The sequence below is a fragment of the Nesoenas mayeri genome (genome assembly GCF_963082525.1).
Source record: "Nesoenas mayeri genome assembly, chromosome: 22".
Taxonomy (NCBI): domain Eukaryota; kingdom Metazoa; phylum Chordata; class Aves; order Columbiformes; family Columbidae; genus Nesoenas; species Nesoenas mayeri.
In genome coordinates, this window is record NC_137572.1 from 7,589,506 (window position 1) to 7,607,695 (window position 18,190).

General features: G+C 48.3%; 2 protein-coding genes across 3 annotated transcripts; both read left to right on the plus strand.

The window, feature by feature from the left end:
• The first annotated feature begins 1,062 nt into the window (after positions 1-1,062).
• Positions 1,063-12,300, plus strand: VPS11 (VPS11 core subunit of CORVET and HOPS complexes). Of its 2 annotated transcripts, XR_013923170.1 has the most exons (18): positions 1,063-1,233; positions 1,507-1,655; positions 1,842-1,977; positions 2,743-2,906; positions 3,008-3,255; positions 3,660-3,861; positions 4,143-4,294; positions 5,259-5,445; positions 5,856-5,999; positions 6,477-6,659; positions 6,955-7,116; positions 7,611-7,750; positions 8,050-8,252; positions 8,735-8,906; positions 9,011-9,233; positions 9,392-9,596; positions 11,515-11,587; positions 12,257-12,300. XR_013923170.1 is itself a non-coding variant. In XM_080358090.1 (16 exons), the coding sequence occupies exons 1-16, from the start codon at positions 1,080-1,082 to the stop codon at positions 9,554-9,556; spliced, it is 2,784 nt and encodes a 927-aa protein (XP_080214216.1). In that variant the 5' UTR covers positions 1,063-1,079; the 3' UTR covers positions 9,557-9,662. The 2 variants fall into 2 exon arrangements, 1 of the variants encoding a protein (XP_080214216.1); XM_080358090.1 differs by lacking the exons at positions 11,515-11,587; positions 12,257-12,300 and having other exon boundaries at positions 9,392-9,662.
• Positions 9,771-18,179, plus strand: HMBS (hydroxymethylbilane synthase). Its single transcript, XM_080358091.1, has 13 exons — positions 9,771-9,958; positions 11,515-11,587; positions 12,257-12,306; positions 12,403-12,458; positions 13,139-13,216; positions 13,523-13,600; positions 14,174-14,249; positions 14,938-15,051; positions 15,389-15,427; positions 15,875-15,994; positions 16,235-16,288; positions 16,823-16,909; positions 17,131-18,179. The coding sequence occupies exons 1-13, from the start codon at positions 9,836-9,838 to the stop codon at positions 17,302-17,304; spliced, it is 1,122 nt and encodes a 373-aa protein (XP_080214217.1). The 5' UTR covers positions 9,771-9,835; the 3' UTR covers positions 17,305-18,179.
• The last annotated feature ends 11 nt before the right edge of the window (positions 18,180-18,190 follow it).

Sequence of the window (18,190 nt, forward strand, 5' to 3'; positions counted from 1 at the left end):
CCCGTGTGGAAGCGTTGTTAAATTCTGCGGTAGACAGGGAAGGGTAAGGAGGGGTGGGGGGAGGGATGGGTTTATTAAGATACAGCCTTGCTGTATTTTAACCAATAATTATGGGGAAGGGGTGTCAGGAGGAGAAAAGAGTCACTGTTCCCTTTATTGAAAGAAACTGGAACTTTTATTTCAAGAAAAATTACTTGCAATTCAGGTGGAATATTATAATCCACTGGTCCCTGGTCAAGAGGTTGATATTTTCACTGTTAACCAGCAAACAACATGGACTAGTCCTCGAAAACATTCAGGGGAGGGAGGGGAAAATTGGCTTTCTGTTAAAACAGTAATTGGCAAACTGTCCAGCGGAGTGCAGGTTTTGTTGAGTGTGTTTTCTCTGGCGGTGTCTGTTGCAGCACTGGCTTATGAAAAGCTTCATGAGTTCCCAGTGCAAAAAAGATGAATGGTAAAATCCTGATTTTGTTGATTAAACTCAATAAAAGCTCCCTGGAACTCCATTTTGGTCTCGTTTCTCTTTTAACTGCGCTGACTTCTTCATAGGGAGCCCCAGCTGAGCAGAGGGACTTGTGGTCCCAGCTGAAGTGTCTGTGAAAGCTGCGCTGCTTTTTCTCGCTGTCTGAGGTAAGGCGGGCTGGGGGGGGGCGAGCTCGGCAGCACGTACAACAGAAGTGAGGTGAAAACTGCTTGGGTAGCCTTGTGGAAGAGGCCATGTAAAACGTACCTGGTACGTGTGAAACCTCTGTGGCAAACGTCAGCGTGCAGCTTCTCCCAGACGCGCTCTCTGCGGCAGGAGGGAAGGGCTGTCTTGAGTGAACCTTGAACGTTAAACTGAAAATAGTTTAAGCTGTGACCGAGGCCGTGTGGCTGGAACGGTGCGGGACCTTCCTGGGCCTGGGACCGGCGCGAAACTCGAGGCGCTTCGTCGGCTGGTCGGTGAGGACGGACGGGAGGAGAGCGGGGCGGGTGCGACGGGCGGGGGTGTCGCTTCTCCGGTCCCGGGACCCAAGGGGAGGATCACGTGAGGTGCGTGTGGGGGGCTGGTCACGTGAGGCGCCAGGCCCCGCCCCAACATGGCGGCCTACCTGCAGTGGCGCCGCTTCGTCTTCTTCGACCGGGAGACGGTGAAGGAGCCGCCGGGACTGGATGGGGCCGGGGGAAAGCCCTTCGCTCTGCCCCCGGGCATCGCGGTCTGCGACTCGGGCCGGGGAAGCCTCGTATTCGGGGATATCCTGCGCGGGGCCGGGAGCGGGTCCCTGCTCCGGCCGGGGCTGCGGCGGCTCCGTGCGCTTGGCTGCCCCCGTTAAATATCGAAGTGCCGCTTACATGCTCTGGAGCTCTTGGGTTGCCGAGCGGAAGCGCGTTCGCCGGGGCCTTGGCGAGAAGCAGGCAGTACGGTGCCTAAGTCTGGTGTGGCTGGCGAGCGTCGTTTGTTTTGTTGTTGTGGGGTTTTTGTGTTGTTTCCTCTTCCCGATCGTGTGCCTTAACTGTGACCCCCACATATGGAAGGCCAGGTTTGGTTTCTGCCTCGCTCCCTGCAGCTCAGCAGTTTCCAGGCATACAAGCTGCGGGTGACGCACCTGTACCAGCTGAAGCAGCACAGCATCTTGGTGTCCGTTGGTGAGGATGAAGAGGGTATTAACCCCCTGGTAAGTCACAAAGAGAGGAAAAAATGCATTTGTATTATGCGTCTTTCTTAAGTCTACTGCGATTATTGTGGTTGATCTTTCTCACCTTAAGTAGCTTGCTCGTTCTGGGTGCTGTTACGTTGGGTGCCAGGTCTTGGCCTCCTGATAGCCCATGTTTCGCTCATGCTGGATCGTTGCTCTTTGTAGGTTAAAGTGTGGAACCTGGAGAAACGAGACGGCGGCAATCCTCTCTGCACGCGAATTTTTCCAGCAATACCAGGTAACAAGCCCACAGTTGTATCCTGCCTAACTGTCCACGAGAATCTGAACTTCATGGCTATTGGTAAGTAAAACTGAACTATAATAGCTTAAGAAAAATATTATGGTCCTTACTCAGATGTAAAGATGAACAGGTAGCACAAAAATCAGCATAGAACATCTTGACGGTTTTTCTTCTCATGCAGCTTTTATACATAAATTTAGTCCGAGTCTGTGTAAATTACAGTAATAACTTTAATGCTTAATAGAGAAGCACGTATTTTTAGTTGATGTCATCTTACCACGTCTGTCAATAAGGTTACACGTTACTGAACTTAGAACTAAATTTAGCTTGTGTTGTAGTGCGGGAGAAAACATAAGTTTTTTTGATACTTAATGTTACGGAGAGATTTTTTTTTTTTAAAGAAAAAAGCCAATTTCCCCTTTTGGTTTTAACCACTCTTTTGTAATATTTCTTGTTTGACTTCTGACAGAATAAGAGCAGTAACTTGGTGGGGTGCTTTCAGTGAGCCGGGCCCTGTGCTGAAGTCAAAAAGCTTTCTGTGCGTGCGTTGTGGCCCTCGGCCCCGGAACGGAGTGCAGTGCTGGGGCTGTTGGCAAGCTGTGAAAACCGCATGTTTTACTCGCTCTTAGGAAATCTCTCTCTAGTCTTTTTACAGCATGTGATAAGTTTCAAATAAGCAAGTGAATTAAAATGGTAGTTACAGTTCTAATGCTTAATACGTTGTTGGCGAGCAAGGTGTTGTCACTGACTGGAACTGCCCTAATATGCTGGATAGTATTTCAGATGTGCCGTATGAGTAACAGTTTAGTCTGTCCCCTTCACCAGGTTTTGCAGATGGGAGTGTTGTGCTTACGAAAGGAGACATCACTCGAGACAGGCACAGCAAGACCCAGATCCTCCACGAGGGCAGCTATCCAGTTACTGGCCTTGCTTTCCGACAGTCTGGCAAAACAACGCATCTATTCGTGGTGACCACAGAGAATATCCAGGTGGGAAGTTAATTGGAAAAAATGAGACTCTGACTCGTAAATTGCATTTGGCTTCAGAGCCTAGTTCAGAGCGATCCCCAAAACCTTGTGTTTTTGTGTAGTCTTACATGCTTTCGGTGAAGGACTATCCTCGCCTGGAGCTGGACACTCACGGCTGTGGGCTGCGCTGTTCGTCCCTCAGCGACCCCTCCCAGGATCTCCAGTTCATCGTGGCAGGAAACGAGTGCGTGTACCTTTATCAGCCAGACGAACGTGGGCCCTGCTTTGCCTTCGAGGGACAAAAGCTGATTGTTCACTGGTATCGGGGGTACCTCATCATCGTCTCCAAGGACCGAAAGACTTCTCCGAAGTAGGGCTCCTCGGAACAGAGGAATTCTTTTGGCTCTCGTAGCTTCCTGCTTTCCTTCTTTTTCCTACTTCCTTGTGAAGCTTTGCTCTTAGGAGCCGGTTGCAGCTTTATCAGATGTTGTTAAGATTCATCTGGACCCACGTATTGTTTAAGTTCTGTTCTGAGAGTAGCACAGTTAAGCATGTGAAAAGAGTGGGATTTTTTTCCCAGTCCTATGAATTTCTCAGTGTAACACATAGATGGGATTCGTATATAAATATGTGGTGCTTTGCTTCTGGGTCTGCTGAGCTTAATCGTCAAAATGAATCCATTTTTCTTGCTCTCTGGACACCCCTCGTTTGCATAGGCGTTAAGAATTCTGGTTATCCTCTCCTTGTTTTCTGAAACTTTCTTCTGCCCTCCAGGTCAGAGTTTGCTGGGAATGAGGCACAGAATTCAGATAAACAAGTCTTGAACATCTATGACTTGTGCAACAAATTCATCGCATACAGCTCAATCTTCGATGATATAGTGGATGTCTTGGCAGAGTGGGGTTCTCTGTATGTGCTGACCAGAGATGGGAAGATTCACGTCCTGCAGGAGAAGGATACACAAACCAAACTGGAGGCATGTAAATCAGTTTTGTTGTTCATCTCTGCTTTATGTCTGCAGGATTGCACTGCCTCTGCAGACTGGAAAGTTGAAGTGTTCAGGTCAGTGAGTTAACTAACCAGTGACCTGATGGTGTTTCAGCATAACCAGTGTTACAACGCATTTGGTATTTAAAAGCCTGAGCACATGTATGTGTACAGCACCAAAAAGAAGAAATAACTTGTTTTCCAGGTGTGTTTGAACTGGTCTTGTAGGGTGGTGCTTCCATTATGCTTCTCTGTCCGTGTATTTAACAGATGCTGTTCAGGAAGAACTTATTTGAAATGGCCATTAACCTGGCCAAGAGCCACCACTTGGACAGCGATGGTTTGTCAGAGATTTTCCGGCAGTACGGCGATCATCTGTACAACAAGGGGAACCACGATGGAGCCATCCAGCAGTATATCCGGTAAGTGGGGGTCCTGCCGAGCTGTGATGGTGTCGCATAGGTAGGAGCTGCAGAGGCCTTGATTTCTGTTTCAGCCCAGGAATAGAAACAAACCCAAACAAAAAAAGCAGCACTTGAAGTGAAAATGCTACCAGTGGGGAGAACCATGTCAGTGAGATCAAAGGTCTCAGGAAAAGTTGGTTAAAAATTGCTCTGTACACCTTAGGATAAAGTTTTCCTCTCTGATCATATTTTAACATGAATAATGATTGCATGTTGGGATGGAGTGGGGCCTGATGTTGTTATAAACAAGGGATCACTCTAGGTGAAAGGAATGGTGTGATTTGACCGCGTATGGCATTTGTCTTGGAAAATGTTCGAACAGCTTCACGTCAATTTTAAAACATCTCGGGTTTTTAAAACTTGGAGCTGCCTGCGTGTGGCTTGTGGAAAACTTCAGGGTAGTTCTCTTTAAAATGCCACAAAGTGTTATGTTCTTGTAGAACTGAAACTTTGGAGCCCCAATTGTCTGGTGAAACTCGGTATTTATTTTGTTGCCAACTTGCGCTAAGTGTCAGGATAACTGGGTCAGCTGCTCCTTGTGGACATGAGTTTCAAGCTGACTTTGAGTTATGTGGCTGAAATAAAGGAAAACATAGCTTTTGTTGCCCCTTTTTTGGGCTTCCCAGGCAGCCATGGTCAGAGCGTCATCCATCTTCTCGCCGCTTCCTTTAAAGGCGGGTTGACGGCTTGTGTGCCGTCACCCATCAACTTGATTGCAGCCTTTGTAGAGGGTTGGTTGTTTCACCATGTGTGCAGATGAGTGGTCTTACACTGTAACTGCTCCTAACTGCTGATGGTAGCTGAGTGGTCCCAAGGCAGTTAGTTCCCGCTGAAGTTACGGCTTCTGTGTGCTGTTAACATCTCCACTTATTTTGATTTCTGGAGTATAGGGTCTCTTGTAACATGACTCTTCTCCTCCCAGGACTATAGGGAAGCTGGAGCCATCTTACGTTATTCGGAAGTTCCTGGATGCTCAGCGTATCCACAACCTCACTGCTTATCTGCAGACGCTCCACCTGCAGTCCCTGGCCAACGCGGACCACACCACGCTTCTGCTGAACTGCTACACCAAACTTAAAGACAGCTCCAAGCTGGAGGAGTTCATTAAGGTATTGGGGGAAGGTGAAATCGTGCAAAGCTGTTACGTCATCATAAGGATTAAAAAGGGGTAGTGGTGACATTGTAAATTGGCTCCTGTGGGGGTGCTGTTGGGAGAGAGGACGGATTTGTCCCTCGGTAGCCCTGTGTTGGCTCCGTTATTTCCAAGCTCTGGGTTGCGTTCTCTGTTTGGCCTTTTGCCGTCTGAGTCTGGAGCGTGCTGACGTTTGCCAGTGTGCCTGGCAAGCTCACGAGAGGCAATTAGACTCTTTCCTTTCTGCACATGTGATCTTCCCCTGGCACGAGAGGTACTAAGTGGTCCCTACTCTGCCTTTCCTCCTCTTATAATACATACACGACTGCTGCTTGTGGACTGTGGGAATGTTGCGGAGGGACCATCTTTCTGCATTGGTTTTTGCAGACGAGTGAGAGCGAGGTCCGCTTCGATGTGGAAACGGCAATCAAGGTGCTTCGTCAGGCGGGTTACTACTCTCACGCTGTGTACCTGGCAGAGAAGCACGTGCATCATGAATGGTACCTCAAAATCCAGCTAGAGGACATCAAGGTGAGGCGACATTGCTCCCAGGTTCTTTTTGGGAAGGAGACCACTTCTGTCGCCTCCTCTTCAGTGAGAATGCCGTTTCACTGACCTCTTGCCTGCAGCTGGTGTGCTGACAAGACTGCTGAGGCAGCAGTAACAACACCTGCTGCTGCTCGCGTGTCGGCTTTCCGCTTCTGGCTTGCGCGGTAGAAATCAGAGGGTCTTGTTTGTTCTGTTTCAGATGTGGCTTTTTGCAGTGCCCTTTTGGAGGAGGGAGGGTTGTTAGTGAGAGACTGATCTAAATTGCGCTCTTAGCCCTGGGCCACAGCCGCTCTTCCTCCCTGAGGAGGAAAGCGAGCAGAAACAGTGAAATAGGCGATACTTCAGAGTGAATGGTGTTCATGGCATACTTGCAGTGTGTCTTCAATGCTTTCTGTCCTAACCTCAAAGCGGAGAGCAGAGGCCAATGTCATGTGGTTATTTTGCTGGCTGCCTCCACAGAACTACCAAGAAGCTTTGCGCTACATTGGAAAACTGCCTTTTGATCAGGCAGAGAGCAACATGAAGCGGTATGGTAAAATCCTGATGCACCATGTCCCTAAGGAGACCACGGAGTTGCTGAAGATCCTGTGCACTGATTACCAGCCATCAGGGGACAGTGAAGGGATGCTGGAAGGAAAAAAGGTACAGTGTGTGCTGGCTGAGTGTTGTTGCTGTTGAGTAGTAGCTTTGCAGCAAGCGAGTGCTCCTGTGCACCTTGTGGTGCAGCCCTGATGTTCTGGGTGTAATGAGAAGCCCTGTCCTGGTGCACTGGTAGCCCCAGAGAGAGACTGCTGCTGCCGGGACCTGATTCCTGCTGTGGTTGCCATCCCGTACTGTGCTGTGTCTGTCACGTCACAGACTCTGGGAGTGAGCATCTGTGCGGCAGGGAAGGAGCACCAGTCTGTCTGAGGCTCGACTTTTTCTGGCTGTGTTACAGGCTAACTCGGAGGAGTTCATTCCAGTCTTTGCAAACAACTCCCGAGAACTGAAGGCTTTTCTGGAGCACATGACTGAGGTGCAGGCTGACTCTCCACAGGGCGTCTATGACACTTTGCTGGAACTTCGACTCCAGAACTGGGCGCATGAACAAGATGAGCAGGTTGGAGCTCCACCAGCTTTGTATTTTGAGTGGGAGATATGGTGTCTTTGAGTCCTGTTTGCATTCCTACCAACCTGTTGCCTTTCCAGATGGCCATTGATAACACGAGGCAATATACGTACACTGTGCTGGGCAAATGGCACAGAAATGGGAAGGCAGTCTGCTAGCTGGGAAAATAATCCTTTCAGTGAGGCTGAGCTTGTTGTGTGTGAGTCTCATTTAAGAACAGATTCCAGACAATACAACCTCTGTGGGCAGATGCCTCTCCCACAAAAGTAGCTTTATTTGCTTGCCTGGAACTCAGAGGATGCTGGCTGTTTGGGTGAAAGAAGTCACAATTTTTGTGTTTGTTTGTTTTTCTGTTTGCCTAAAAGGGATAGAGGGCATACAGCAAAACTGTCCTCTTTGAAAGAGCTGCAAATTGTTGTTGGGTCTTGGTTCAAAATGTTCTGTGTGTGTGTGTTGCTGTTCCCAACCCTCCCCCTTCTCTGTAGATCAAGGAGAAGCTGCACAACGAAGCCCTCACCCTCCTGAAGAGTGGAAGGTTCAAAACAGTCTTTGATAAGGCCTTGGTATTATGTCAGATGCACAATTTCAAGGATGGTGTCCTCTACCTCTATGAGCAGGGCAAACTGTGAGTGTTGCATGTCTGTGGAGTCCTGTTCCCCCTCCGCTGCAGGGATTTCTGAGCCATAATGTCCCTCCCTTACAGTGGCAACGACCTCTTTAGTATCTTGAGACAGAAGCTGTAGATCATTGCTCAGATGAAAATATCTTGTTAGAGCAACAGAGTGGTTATGTAGAGAGCGAATGACAGACCTGTTTTGGCTTCTGTATGAGTGTCTGGGGATTGCATGGCTGGGCAAAAACCTGAGGTCCCTGTACAACTCGAGAGATGGATTGTTGCAGCTGATGTGTCTTTTTTGCCCACAGTTTCCAACAGATCATGCACTACCACATGCAGAATGAGCAGTACAAGAAGGTGATTGAGGTGTGTGAGTTGTATGGAGACCAAGAGGCTTGTCTCTGGGAACAGGCGCTTGGCTACTTTGCACGGAAGGAGGAGGACTGCAAAGAGTATATTGCTGCGGTGCTGAAACACATCGAGAACAAGAATCTCATGCCTCCACTGCTTGGTAATAATGTGTGGCACCCCAGCCCTCCCCCAAAACTGATTTATAGCATGCTCTGTAGATTAGAAATTTGAGAGAAGTATCAGCCAAGTTGGAGCCTACCATTTGAAGTAATAACCTGCGCTCTAGGGAAACGCGATGCCAGTCACAAAGATCTGAGGCATCAGCTGTAGAGATGTCTGTGGGTGATTTCTGCTTTGTCAGTGTGGGGAGGTGAAGGGCTTTGCCTTGCTGGAAAAGTTGAAATGGAATCCAATCTGCTAGATCCTTGCTTTGCTCCTTTGGGTCTGAGCTGGCCAAACATGCTCCCAGTCGCCCTTTTCAGGAAGATGTCAGGCTGAAACTGAGTCTTTAAATGAACCCTTGATTCCGTAAGAATGCTGACTGCATTTACCTGAAGCTGGCAAAGCAGTCTGGTCAGGGTAGGGCTGATGTAGCTGCTGGATTTTTGCTTGTGTTTAAACTAACATCTTGCTTTGTCTCAGTTGTGCAGACACTGGCTCATAACTCCACAGCCACACTGTCTGTGATTAAGGATTATCTTGTCAACAAGCTGCAGAAGCAGAGCCGCCAGATAGAGCAGGATGAGCAGAGAATTCAGAAATACCGAGAAGAAACGACGAGGATCCGCAAGGAGATCGAAGAGCTAAAGGCAAGGTGTGGGGCTGTGTGATCTCTTGTCTTATGTAGGACAGAACTACTGGTTTATTTTATTAAGGAAAAATATACTTTGTCTTTCTTGCCTCCTCTCACTCTCTCAGCCCCAAGATCTTTCAGAAGACCAAGTGTAGCATTTGCACCAGTGCCCTGGAGCTGCCGTCGGTCCACTTTCTGTGCGGCCATTCCTTCCACCAGCATTGCTTCGAAAGCTACTCGGAGAGCGACTCAGAGTGTCCCACTTGCATGCCAGAAAATCGCAAAGTGATGGACATGATTCGAGCCCAAGAGCAGAAAAGAGATCTGCATGACCAGTTTCAGCATCAGGTAGGGGTAATGTTGCCTGTTGTACCAAGTTTAAACATACAGGGTTTAGGTTCTTTTTTGAACTGCCGCTGTGTCTCTGGCAAAGAGGCTGGAAGCACAAGGGGTGAGAGGAGCGGGGCTGGAGGCTCTTGCTGACGCTGCTGCTTTGTGTCTGGCAGCTCAAATGTTCCAATGATGGCTTCTCCGTCGTCGCCGACTACTTTGGCCGCGGCGTCTTCAACAAGCTCACGCTCATCACAGACCTGCCCGTGGGGAAGGCGGCTGCCACCATCGAGGCTGGGCTGCAGCGGGAGCTGCTCACCCACACCAAGCGGAGCACCTGACCCGGGCCGTGGCACCACCCCGCGTGTCCTCGGGAGACCTGTGCGCGGCCTTTACGCTTGTCCCTTGTCCCTGTCCCGTGTCCCCAATAAAGCGGGCTGGCTGGGAGCGCGTCGAGTGCGGGCAGGGGCGGGGCCCCGGGCGGGCGGGGGCGGGGCCCCGGGGAGCGCGCGGACTTTTGCAGCGCCGACGACGCCACAGGCTGGGGGTGGTCACGTGGGGAGCCGGACGTGACGTGTGGAGGCGGTGCCGAGGGCGCAGCGGGCAGCGCTGAGAGGGTCATGGCGGAGCCGGGAGGGGGCGAAGCGCCGCCGGTGCCGGGGCGACCGCGGGCCCGGGTGCTGCCGCAGGGCGAGAACGGCGTGGGCGGCCGAGCGGTCCGCGTGGGCACCCGGCGGAGCCAGGTAGGCAGCGGGGGTGTCCCGTCCTTGGCACCCGCGGTCCATAGAGTCCCGGTCGCTGTCTGGAGACTCCCAGGGTAAGGTCGGAGGCCGCATTCTGTGGTGCCCGGGCGACAGGCAGTTCTGTCAATAAGTTGGGTCACCTCTGTGTGGTGAACGGAGAGTGCAGGTGCCTTCCGGGACAACAGGGATCTTGCTGGGGACTTGTGGACTTGGGGAGGCGGGAGAAAACCCCACAAAAAACCCTGGAAGGACTGAGGGTCTCAGCCCGCACGAAGGGCAGGGGACGGATGTGTCCAGAGATACAGCGGGTATCTCCTGCCAGCGGGCTGCAGCGGGGAGGAGCAGGCTGGCAAAGGCAGATAAACGTCCGTCAGGCCTTTGTTCTGAGATAATCTCATTCGTTCTGGGGGGGGATCTGTACTTGCAAGAAGGCAATTCGCATAGATATCAGGGCAAGGGACTAGCCGTGCATGCCTGCTTCCACGTTTCCTAACCTGAGGCTCTCGTGGCAGTGTGCAGAGGGAAACCGCTACTTATGTTCCTTTTAGCTGTAGGGGAAAAAACAGTCGTGTGAGCAGAGTTAATTGCCCCGGGCCACGCAGCTCATCAGCGGGAACAAAGCTGAAACTCAGCTGGTGTTGCTCGAGTCTGCTGCTGTTTGTGTGCGTGGAATGATCCTCTGATAGTGTAATTTTGTTTTTATTTTGCTTGCTTCTGCTGTTCTCATGCAAGGGAATGTTCTTCCTGCACTTTACTGCTTTAAGATCCGTTGCTTGTTGTGTGTGCAGACCTAAGCTGTTGCTTTTTTTTTTTTTTTTAATCCATAGAACCTCTAAATAGAGCTCTGATCTTAACAGCGGATAAGTAACTCATTTGCCAGCAACTATAGGTTTTTCAGTGATGCAGTGAGATCCTCCTGGCTTCTCCCGAAACGTGCAGTATTGGTAAAATTCACACTCTTAGAAAAAGAGAGTACCCAGTGTGTGATGTGACTTGTTCTTTCATCATTGAGAAAAAGGAGGATGATGGTTATGTTTGCTTTCCACCTGCTTGCCGATGAGCAGGCGTCTTTCAGCAGTTGCATTCCACAGGGATGAAACCAAGCAGCCCAAAGTTAGGTGGGTAAACACTGTGAATAAGGGTGCCGAGATGATGTAGAGAAATGGAATTTCTGATGGGGGGACAGCTAATGACCATAATAACACAGCTGGCCACAGAGTCTGTGAATCCTCACATATAGGCTGCTGTTCTGGTTGCTCTTCCTAACTTGATAAATTATTTGCTTTACCGTGTCAGTGCTTTGGTCACAACAGCGCTGGACACGGCGCGACGTCATTCTGCCACTTAGTAGGTGCACTAAGTTCCTCAGTGAAATGCTCTAGTCGCGATGCGAGCCAGCATGGTTTGAGGAGCGATTTTACCTGGGGCTACTTACTTCTAATGCTTTTGATTTAGAGAACATGGTGCATGACTGTCGAAGAACAGCAAAGTCCTCCCTCGTTACCGTACAGGTGATGTGCTTTTTGTTTAAAGCTTTGCTTTCTGCTTTGTTGCAGCTGGCCCGGATTCAGACCGACAGCGTGGTCGAGATGCTCCGTGAGCTGTACCCTGACGTCCACTTCGAGATCGGTGAGTTGTTTGGATGCTGCCCCGGGGTAGGCGGCAGCAAGGGCTTATCTCTGTGTGCAAGAGTTGCGTGTAGAGTGCTGTCGCAAGGAGGAGGATTCGACCCCTGCTTATCTAAGAGTGCCGTCTGAATTCAGTTAGGTCGTGCGGCTGAGCAACTGCTGCTGCTTTCTTGAAGGGAAAGACGGATTTTGTGAGCTGGTGATTGAAGCTCTGAGCGTGTCATGCAAATGGTGTTATTTCACTCCATTTGAGAACCTGGTGTCACTCTGGCCATGCCTCACTGTGCATTAGGGACATTTTTCTGTGTGGGGCTTGAGGCATTCAGCGCGAATAAGGGGATCCCAGCCTTACACTGAAGGGAACTGCTGAGTAGCTGTTTACCAGCACTCCAGAGAAAGACCGTGGCAATATCCGTTCGGTCAACTCTTCCCAACACCTGCCCTGTTTCTCCTTGCTCTGTTTTTGAGGACAGTGAAGGAAGTCACAGTTTCCCTTATCTTGAGCACAAGGTATTTCTAGAAATGAGCTGCTCTTACGTTTATCTGGAGTCTGTGTTCATGCAGTAGCATGTGACCCTGTGCTGCTTGTCACGTTACATAGATGTTTCCAGTCTAGGCCCAGGTGCTCTGACCCAGCCTCATGTTTTACCTGTGTTCTCTCTCTGAGCAGTTGCCATGTCAACGACCGGAGACAAGATTTTGGATACAGCCCTTTCCAAGGTAAAGGATCTCCTCCTCTATGCAGGAAGTAATCCTGTTTGATGATGTATTTGCAGATGTTTCTTTTGTGATTCATATTCCTCCGTTTACATGTAGATCGGGGAGAAGAGCCTCTTCACCAAAGAGCTGGAAAATGCACTTGAAAGAAATGAGTAAGAGCTCATGGTTTTCTCTTCCTCTTCTGGCATTCCTGGTGCTCTTTGGACATTTTTGGCATGCCGTATACGTGGTTTCCTTCTGGTCTGGTACCTCTCTGGCTAAGAAAGAAATCCTTTGATAAGTCATTGTCCTTTTCTTCTTTCTCTTCTGTCTTTACCCTGGGTTTAGGCCACGTATTGTGGAGTTGTTGTGTAGCTTGGTCTGACCCAGTTTGTTTTCGTTTGTGTGTTTGGTTCCCCTCCCTCTCGCCCCCCGTGATTGATGTGTTACATGCGCATCAGAGAGGATACAATGGAATCCAATTCCTGTTTAGAACTATGTTCTTTTAAAACTACTTCGCTTGGTGGCATTAACATATTGCATAACTTTAGTGTAAACATTTATTAGTTCATGTATTTGCGTGCTAAACACGCAGGATAATTGGGCAGGTTGTGCTGCTTTCTGGGTAACTTCCTTCTACGGAGAAACTCTGTTCAGGCTCTTTCTGGAGCAGCCTTTTTTGCGTGGGTTGTTTGTTTGTTTGTTTGTTTTCCGATATCACGATGAGGGTTTCACTGGTGCTTGTGCCTTAGTTAAAGTAGGTTTAAAAACAAACACATTCTTCTGCAGGCCTCTGGTAGGCACCATGGGAGCTCAACCATCTGTTCAGTGATTACTGTCTTCTGATTTTTAGAGTTGACCTTGTGGTTCACTCTTTGAAGGACCTGCCCACTTCTCTTCCTCCTGGCTTTACCATCGGCGCTGTCTGCAAGTAAGTGTGGATGTGAGGCTTGGTTCTTGCCTTCTACAGTGTTGGTAATGGTAGGAAAGCAGAGACAGCTTTTCTGTGTTCAGAGCTTGACCACCCTCTGATTAATCTCTGGAAAAGGTGGAAATGTCAGGGCTGCCTTAGTGTTCCATTGCCAGCGAGTCTGCTGGAAATTCTTGCTTTTACAATGATGAGGGGGTATTTTGGCACCAGAGACTGCTCCTCTGGGGACCAGTAGCAGAACCGTTATGCCTAACAGCCTTCTGTTAAATGACGTGTCAGCCATTCTGCACTTGTGCTATTTTGCAGAAGGGAAAACCCACTCGATGCTGTTGTGTTTCATCCCAAAAACTGCGGGAAAACACTGCACCTCCTTCCTGAAAAGAGGTGAGTGGGGACAGGAAGGGGCAGACAGGTATGAAAATGGGAGGGAGGAGTTTGTTGGTACTGCCCAGCAGCGAGTCAGTGAGCTCATTGCTTTATCCTGTTGTGGTTTTACACTGCCATCCATTAGTTCTCCATAGACACTACACCGAACCCACCTGCTGAAAAGAGCAACGTTGTCTCAAGGGAGTGCAGCACACCTGGTGAGGCTGGATCTCCAGAGCCACACTTGAGTTGCAATGTTTTCTCAAATTAGACACTTTCTTATAGTCTCCAGAGTGAAGTTGTTCTCCTTTGTATTGTGCTTACTGCAGAAGAAGGCACACAAAAGCCTGCAGCCTTCAGCCAGGCTTTATGCTAAACTTCAGAGTGGTTTTCTTTCTTCTAAGGAGACATAAATCATTGGCAGCTTCTTGGATCTTCAAACTCAATTAAAAACAAAACAGAACACAACAAAACAACCAAACACAAACAAAGCAAACAACAGTCATAATTTGTTTCCTTGAAAGTTCTGACATCTGGCTGGAGGTAAGTGTAGGAGTATCCTGGATTTCATTGGTTTTATTTTCCCCACAGTGTGATCGGAACCAGTTCACTTCGGCGAGCAGCCCAGCTCAAAAAGAAGTTCCCTCAGTTAGAATTCAGGGATATTGTATCCTTTCCCCACAAAGCGTGGGAGCTGCATAAAGCTGCAAACAGGAAAATATAGCTTAAACAAGTTTAAAAAAAAAAAAGTTATTGCGAAATCTGGAGTCAAGGCTGACTCAGGCCACCTGACCTACAGGAAAAAGATGCTTCCTTGAAGGCTGCCCTCTGCTAACCTGCTCTGAGAGGGGGTATAAACATACCATAGCCTTAATCTAGCTGAGCTTCAGGATGCAGATGAATTTTACGTTAAGGTTCAAAAAACTGCTTGACAAGTGCCCGTCTCGTGTTTGTCACAGTGATGTGGCCAAATGCCGATTGGTTCCCAGTACCCTGGATGCAATTTGGGTCACTAGTTCCTGAGGGGGCTGTGGAACTAGTGGTAAAAGGCACCACGAGGTAACCTAGTTCTCTGCTATGCCAAAGGAGTTGGTGTCGGGCGTTAATAACGGACTTGAATGACATGCCTATCTTACGAGACTCGGTGCTTGAGTTAATGTTCCATAATGCTTGGCAAAATTCTATTAAAGGAAGCAATTGTCTGCATTTAACACTTCTTTCAGGATGGTACTCTGACTGGTTCTCAGTTGGAATCTGTTGGATTCTGTACATCTGGTAAACACACTCATGCGAACATTAAGTGGTTATAGAACTGTTTGGCTGTTGTTTCTTTGCTTGCTTAATCACTTCTACAGAGAGGGAACTTAAACACCCGCTTAAAGAAGCTAGATGAGAAGGAAGACTTCAGTGCCATCATCCTGGCTGCTGCGGGACTGAAGAGGATGGGCTGGGAGAATCGCATTGGCCAGGTGAGGAGCAGCAAAGCAGAAAATACCGTTCTTTGCCAAACCATCAACTGGTTGCCTTTCAGACCTTGCGGTTTTTCTGTCAAAGATGAGCATACAGTCTGCTGAATCCAGTGCAGGTTTTTCTGAGTAGCTAATTCACAAAGTGTTCCAGTCCAGGTGAGGGACAGTGCATGATCTCCCTCTAGGGTGGAAACATTGAAGTATGGGAAGGAGAAGGTGGCATTTCTTTGATCAGGCACAAAATGAATTGATGTTAGAGGTGAGCATAGAACTGGGTTCTCACTTCCTCTCTTCTGAACAGTTCAACCTAAGTTAACTCTGATTTTACTTCTTGCAGCTCCTAAGCCCTGAGGATTGTCTGTATGCTGTTGGGCAGGTACGTTACAACTTTGTCTTAAGCCTACTGCATATTGAAAGTCAGGAGTAGCAGAGTGTGTCAGGGTAGTTAATAGTGCCAGACACTGCTGGTGTGTTGATTGCCAAAGAACTACTATATCGATCTCTTTCATTGCCAGTTTGGGGTGCGTTTTTCTATATATGCACTCATAACTGAGACAGGTTCTAAGAGTGCTTTGAGGTGACATCATGATCGTGAACTCTTGGCTGAAGTGAGTTCTGATCTTCTCTTTACAGCAGCTACTATAGGATGTCTCTGCAACTAGTGGATTGTTTGGTAATTCATTTCTGTAAACGTCACTCCTGTAGTGAAATGCACCCAGCCTCTGAGTTCTGTTTCATGACCAATGCTGAGTGCACACAAAGATGGATGAGGCTGAGGAATTGTTATGATTATTATGTTGTGTGTTTCTCTTTATTCTTCTAGGGTGCCTTAGCAGTGGAAGTTCGTGCCAAAGACCAAGAAATACTGAATATGGTCTCTGCCCTGCATGACGCAGACACCGTGTTATGCTGCATTGCTGAGAGAGCCTTTATGAAGCGTTTGGTAGGTGTGGCATCCCCTCTCTTCTGCCTGCAGCAGCAAATACTGCTCTGCTACTGGACCTGACGCCATAGTGTGGGAAATCTGTTACGCTTTCCTAAAACTGTGAAGTAGATACTACTTCTGAACTGAGAAGGGCCTGAAGAGCAATAGGTGGTGGTGTAATAATGCAGCCAGAACCTTTCAGAGGCCTTTGCTTTGAATGTGTTGGGGTGGAGCCTCAGTGTTACCTTTCTCTTTTAGGAAGGTGGATGTAGTGTCCCTGTTGCTGTCAACAGCACGCTGAGCGATGGCCAGGTGAGGAGTGCTTTGTATTTGTCTGGGATTCTCTCTGGAAACCTCTTCCAGTGTGTGCGTGTTCCCTGATCCTTTGCTGAAGGTAACTCTGGCAGATACTTTCACTAGCTAATTAGGGTGGATGGGCTCTTGACTCGAGCCTCTGGGTTTGTGTCCACGAGCGTGAGAATGGGTCTGGCTGCTGAAGCTCAGTTGTCTAGAAAATGCCCTGATAGTAAGTACCAGATTTCTGCCTCCTCTTCTTTAAAGCCAGTGTTGCCCTGAGATTCAAAAGTCTCACTTCTGACGCCAGACAATCCGTATTTTTACACCACGGCCTGTGATTAAGGAGGTGGGAAGCTAGAACAAAGTTCATCTTTTTTCTTAGGAAGTTGCACCTTCCCTAACAGGCGTTACTTTTCTTATAGTTGTATTATACAGCTATTGCTGATCCTACTGTGCTACAAAAGCCTTCCCGCCTAGACTTAACTTTGTTATGTCATGTATTATTGTTTGTTTGATGTGGTATTAATCTCTTCTGTATGTCTTTCCAAGTTGTATTTGACAGGAGCGGTCTACAGTTTGGACGGATCGGACAGCCTGAAGGACACTATGCAAACCAGTGTTAATTATCCCCAACAGGTATGTGAACCACCATGGGTTCAAAACCTGAACCCAAAGGACAAAACCAAACCCCTTGAAATCTGTTACTTTTGGTCTGGTTCCTTGGAAGCTGTAGCAGCACACTGTTCTTGTTCTTGAGGCTCTACAGACCACAGATTTTACCCCATCTCACATGTGACTTCAACTATTCATCGCCCATGCCTTCCCGCTGCCTTACATCGAAGTGTTTACATTTGCAGAATGAAGATGGACCAAACGATGACGTGCAGCATGTTGGCATAACGGCCAAGAATGTCCCTGGTCAGGCCCTGCAAGCTGCAGAGAACCTTGGTGTGGAACTAGCTAGTTTGCTTCTGAGCAAGGGAGCGAAGCACATCCTGAGCGTGGCGAGGCAGCTCAACGATGCCCGCTAAACTGTGGTGTAGTTAGCACGATCGCTACAACTCCGACAGCTCTTTGCAGCTACCCCACCATCCTCCTTTGGAGGAAGTGATTTATTTAAACATTCACACCGGTCTTATTGGAAGTTTGGGCACAAAAACTTGAGATACTAAGCTGAATAACTTGAGCGGTTGATGCTGTTCAGGTTTGTCATCCCTCTCTGCATTTCTCTAAATTGCAGTGTCTGTGAAGTTTTTTCAACAATTTTTGTGGCTAGGAAGCTAAAAAGAAATTTAAAAAAATGCAAGTGTTCTATTCCATGTAGGAGCAAGGCACTCGTTAGAGATGATAATCAGAGACTCAACTGTGATGGTACTGAAGTGCTGTACTGTGCTGATGGTACTGATGAGTCATTAATAGTATTTGGGCCTGTTCACTCATTGGAATGCTGAAGACTATTAGGTTCCCGGTGCCAGGTTCTTTACAGTACAGTAGCACAGATGCCAGGTAAGAAATTACGTTTATATTTATCAGATGCAAATTTGTCAGTTGGCCAGTAATAAACTAGGAAGTAATGGGGCAGCCAGCTTAATTGCCCTTTTATGCTTGTCTAGGATTGTAATCTGAGATTTTTAATCTGTATTAACCAGTCCCTGGGGAGATAAAGCAGTGCAAATTTGGGTTATTGTGCCTTTCTCTGTAACTTATCCCCCTTCCCTTTTACTGTGGCTCCTTGTGCTTGCTGCCTGGGTGCCATCCTTTGAGTGGGGCTCATGCCTGACAGTGCCTTGTAGAAACACCGAAAGGGCGCCTTACTGGGGTCCCGTTTTGGAAATGAAGCATGATTTATTCTCTATGCAATGTCCACTGAATGTAACAGACGATAAATACAGTTAAATTATAAGCACCCCAGTGTGT

Coding starts and splice junctions, on each gene's coding strand:
- VPS11 (XM_080358090.1), top strand. CDS start 1,080: ATGGCGGCCTACCTGCAGTGGCGCCGCTTCGTCTTCTTCGACCGGGAG. Junction 3,862..4,142: donor ATACACAAACCAAACTGGAG/GCATGTAAATCA, acceptor TGTATTTAACAG/ATGCTGTTCAGGAAGAACTT. Junction 6,000..6,476: donor TCCAGCTAGAGGACATCAAG/GTGAGGCGACAT, acceptor CTGCCTCCACAG/AACTACCAAGAAGCTTTGCG.
- HMBS (XM_080358091.1), top strand. CDS start 9,836: ATGGCGGAGCCGGGAGGGGGCGAAGCGCCGCCGGTGCCGGGGCGACCG. Junction 11,588..12,256: donor TGACGTCCACTTCGAGATCG/GTGAGTTGTTTG, acceptor CTCTCTGAGCAG/TTGCCATGTCAACGACCGGA. Junction 16,289..16,822: donor GCACGCTGAGCGATGGCCAG/GTGAGGAGTGCT, acceptor TGTCTTTCCAAG/TTGTATTTGACAGGAGCGGT.